The sequence below is a fragment of the Bombina bombina genome, chromosome 4 (assembly GCF_027579735.1).
Source record: "Bombina bombina isolate aBomBom1 chromosome 4, aBomBom1.pri, whole genome shotgun sequence".
Taxonomy (NCBI): Eukaryota; Metazoa; Chordata; class Amphibia; order Anura; family Bombinatoridae; genus Bombina; species Bombina bombina.
Window position 1 is genome coordinate 1,057,709,770 of NC_069502.1, and position 4,758 is coordinate 1,057,714,527.

At 39.8% G+C, this 4,758-nt stretch overlaps 1 protein-coding gene across 1 annotated transcript; it reads right to left on the bottom strand.

Annotated features, from left to right (window-relative positions):
- Window positions 1–2,434: 2,434 nt before the first annotated feature.
- Window positions 2,435–4,171, bottom strand: LOC128657788 (E3 SUMO-protein ligase ZBED1-like). The gene is made up of 2 exons (XM_053712201.1): window positions 3,505–4,171; window positions 2,435–3,170 (listed from the first exon to the last, which is right to left on the bottom strand). Exons 1-2 carry the CDS (start codon window positions 3,949–3,951, stop codon window positions 2,694–2,696), a joined length of 924 nt encoding a protein of 307 aa, XP_053568176.1. The 5' UTR covers window positions 3,952–4,171; the 3' UTR covers window positions 2,435–2,693.
- Between the last annotated feature and the right edge of the window lie 587 nt (window positions 4,172–4,758).

Here is a 4,758-nt window from a genome sequence, read left to right on the forward strand (position 1 = left end):
GTATTTTAGCAGGCTGCCCAGTACAATCTGTACAAAAATACTGGACACTTAAAGACCCCTACCAGTTAAATATAAAGGGCCTTCTAGGCCTTTATGCATTAGAAATATGACTAAAAAATAGTTACACTGTGCATTTTCTATTATATGTGTTATAGGTAACCATGGGGGTCACATCACATTACTACGTACATGTGTTACTGGCAACCAAGGTGTGAAAAAAATATTTGGTGGGATCAAGGGTACCACCTACAAGCCACAATTTAATGAAATCCAAGTTAGAGCCCTATCTTGGGAATATGATTTGTCAGGAGCCCACTGGATGCAATGACCCTATCTACTGCAATAAGTACAAATGGAAAATAAATTAATCACAAAAAACTGTCCTATATATCCATAGGCCCTACAAGTAGAGCTGCACATCTTCACCTGTCTCACGATTCGATTACGATAATCATCGTAACGATTCGATACGATTCGATTCTACGATGCATCACGATTACTGCACTATTTCTGCCCAATTTTTTAATTTTTCAGAAAAAAAAATTCAAGCAGTCAAAGTATTGAAATAAACTCTTTTTTTATTTTATTAGCTCAAAAAAGGACACTCTTCCTGTGGCAAAGTCTGAACACAGCAGACAACAACAGTTTATAGAACAGTAAATACTAAATGGCAATTGTTGTATTGGTTTGGAAACAATATTATGGCATCAAACTGTAGTTACAGAGTACGTTGTGTAAAAAGTGCAGTGCTCACAGTGTACTTCTTCAATAAAAGAAAATATTTAAATGTATATATTATATATAGTAAGTACACTATACACTTGTAAAGAAACATGAACAACAAATAAATGTCTAACCTATCTATGTTGGTTTTAATTTAATTTCTTTACTTAGTAATAATAATATAATAATAGACATTAAATTAAAACCAAAATAGATAGGTTAAGCTTAAGTTACCACCATAATACCTTATTTGTGTGAAAATTGTCCTCAGAAAACAAAACATAAATCCCTTATAGGTACAAAATTACAGGTGCAGTCCACTGTGCCTTCATGACTGTCAATTTGTGGCAAACAAACATCACGTGAAGAATCTGGAACACAACACACAGCACAGAGTGTGCACACAACACACATGTGATTGTGACATATACAATTAGTTTACACAGTTACAGACTTACAATAGTACTAGAGAGAGAGACATTTAAAACAAGTAGCATTGAACTGAACTACTATAACTACAGTTTCTTCTTGATGATTATATTATCTTTATGGGATCACAAATATAATTAGTTAGTTATTAGTTACTGTTAAAGCAGTACTACACACAACTGAACAGTGACTGAGTCTGTCACTGAACAGTACACAGCAGTCACACACAAACAAACAATACATAAAAAAGGACACAGACATCAAGGAGTAAATCATGGTGAAGAAAGGGTGGCACGCCACTCACCTGAGGTGTGTGTGCTTTATTTTTGTATTGTGCTGTTGTGTGTGGCACTGGCACTGTGTGCTGTGTGTGCTGTACTGTCTGTAGTGTACAGTATATTTGTGATCCAATAAAGATTTACTCAAGGCTTTTCCTTCCCCTATAGTGGTTTGGCTTCAGTCTCACTCTCTGCATAGTGCACTCATAGACACTGACAGACAGTCACACTCACTAGACACTCAGACACTAGAGACACAGTGGGACACACACACAAACAAAAACATTCAAAGGCACCACAGCCAGTCAGCCACAGTCACACTCATAGACACTTAGACACTGGGACAGACACACAATCACATACAAACAAAAACATTCAAAGGCAGTTAATACACTCATCTCACACACACTCATAGATAGATACATACAAACTTTTCAAACTGGCACTCACTCACAGTCACACTCACACACTCATAAAGACAGTTAGACAGTACACACATTGTTATTGTTAACTGGTTGGTTATATTAGGTTAACCCCTACAGATCTGCCTGGGAGTGGGTGGGATGGCATTTGGGATTGGGATCATAAACAAAAACATATGATATCTTTCTTAAAGGGTCTATTTAAAATAGACAATTTTTAGTGTGAATAATATTAATAATCCCTTATGCACTATGCACTCACTGCATTGCAAACAATACAGGGGTGTGCTGTAAACAATAGCACAACATCTACAAAACAGAGCACTTCCTGATTGGCAAACATCACAGTAACACTAGAAGTAGTAATAGACATTATACAACAAGTAGCATTGAACTACTAGATTTACTAACTTTGATTATCTTTATGGGATCACAAATATATTGTTACACAACACACACACAGTCACACACAGTCAAACAATACCAAAAAAACCACACATCATAAAAAGAGTGAATCATGGTGAAGGGTGACACTGACACGCACACATGAGGTGTGTGCAGTTGTGTGTTGTTTCTTTTGTATTGTGTGTGTGTGTGTGACTGTGACAGAGTGACGTGGTCGGTCGTGTCGTGTAGTGTACTAGTATATTTTGTGATCTAACAAAGATTTACTCAAGGTTTTAAGCTTCATTTTTCAAAAAGCTATAAGCAATATAATAGTAACAAATATAAAATAACTTAACAGTAGTCTGCACTGGGCAATGGGGCACACAGCACATTCTTCTGGATGTGCCAAAAAACATTAAATATTAATATTATAAACCTGAATCACTACTCAGAATTATGGAATATGTAGGTTTTTCTGTAAGAACACTAGTTGATCCACATGCTCTGGTTTGAGGGTGCTTCTTTTTGCCGTTACCACATCTCCTGCAGTGGAGAAAACCCGCTCTGCAGACACGCTTGTACCTGGGATACACAAGTATCGCTTTGACAAATGAGAGAGGAGGGGAAATATGACCTCATGTACATGCCACCATTTCAAAGGGTCTTCAGTGAGAGGCAGAGATGGGGCTTTACAATATTTCTCTATTTCCTCTTCAGCCTTGGCATAGGGGGTCTTGGGTTCTATTGTACCTTCAGTGTCAGTGAAAGACTGTCCCAGCAAAGTCATGAGCAGCGATGTGGACTTTCTTTTGGGAGGAGAAGGGTTATCCTCCTCGATGGGTGATTCTTCTTCCAGAGTTTCTTTTCCCTCAGGCAGTGGCACTTCATCCACGTTTGTCCTCCTAGATGTAACTGTACTAGTACACTCAATCTGTGTTTGAACAAAATAATAGAAAAAATAGCATTCATTATTACCTCGAGCAGCCAGCCAGCTAATGCTATGTGTGTGCTCAGAGAGACAGTAATGCATAAATAAATGCATGCAACAGCTCACATCTATTAGGAAGGACTCGGGAGTGGACGGAGGAGGAGGAAAGTTGACTGACTGTGGCGTTTTCAAACTGACTTATATAATAAACCTTGTACTCATTAAACTAGCTACTAATCAAGCTACTGCTAGCTAAGCCTATTTTGTATGTATGGTATGTTTTATGTTTGTTTTCAATTTATACATTTTTCAAGAAACATGATGCAATTAAAATTACCTCCAAGGATGCAGCCTCCTCAGTCACTCCTCTGTATATCTCCAATCTCTCCTCCTCTGTGAGAATAAAAGGCAGTCCCTTAAAACGAGGATCCAGGGCAGAGGCTGTATAAAGTATCTTCTTCTCTGCCTCACTGCTGTACCTCTTCAGGAGATCTGTTTTGATGGCATTCTTGATCTCATGGATCATGGGTGTGTCTCCCATGGTGTCTGTCATGTTCTGGAGCAGTTGTGCATTTAGAGGGGCAATGAGAGAAACAGTTGGATTGCGCTCTTCTGACATCAGTGTGGTTGCATCTTTCATTGGCTTTAATGCACTCACAGCATCCTCTGCATTTGACACATCTGTTTCGTTGAGAGTGCAGAGATCTGACTCACTTTTTCTGACTTCTGGAGACAACAATGTGGCACAGATTGCAGGTTGCTGTTCTAGGAACCTCTCGACCATGTCATATGAGCTGTTCCACCTTGTTGTCACATCAGTTATCAGCTTATGATTCTTCAGGCCAAGATATTTCTGTTTTTCTTTCAGACAGTGGTTTGCTGTAGTGCTGCGGTGAAAAAATGTTGATATTCGTCGCACTCTGCCTAAAAGCCTGGAGAGCGTGGCCACTTTCAGTGCCCGCTGGGATGCGAGATTCAGTGTATGGGCGAAGCATTTTACATGAGGGAATTTTCCAACTTAAGCAGCAACAATCATGTTCGACGCATTGTCGGTCACAAGCACTACAGATTTATCGGACAGCTGCCATTCTTCCACGACACGAGACAGTAGCTCCGCCAGATGAGAACCCGTGTGAGACTCATAAACTGCTCTCGTTTGCAGCACATGCGACAAGATCTTCCAGTCCTTGCTAACGTAATGTGCAGTTACTGTTACATAAGACTCCGTCGTGACTGAAGTCCATGAATCACACGTTAGTGCGACTCGACTGGCTTGGCTCATTGATGCAATTACCTGAGCTTTTGTTTCGTGGTAGAGTGCAGGTATAACGTTTTCTGTTAAGTGATTGCGTGACGGGATCTTATAACGTGGCTCTAGTGTCTTCAACAGGTTGCGAAACCCAAGGTTTTCCACAACAGAGTAAGGCCGTAGGTCCTTCGCTATGAAAGTTGCCACAGCTTTGGTTATTCTCTTCCCTTTTTCAGAGTTGGGTGGCAAAGTTGACAGCATTGCATCAATTCTTGGCTGATGAGCTTCAGCTAGTCTTGTTATTTCCTTGGCAGTGGCACTGGCGGCAGCGGCAGGGGTTAG

Excerpts from the sequence above, each read along its gene's own strand:
- LOC128657788 (XM_053712201.1), bottom strand. The coding sequence starts at position 3,951 with ATGGTCGAGAGGTTCCTAGAACAGCAACCTGCAATCTGTGCCACATTG. Across the intron at positions 3,171-3,504 it reads AGGAGGCTGCATCCTTGGAG|ATTGAGTGTACTAGTACAGT; the intron begins GTAATTTTAATT and ends GTTCAAACACAG.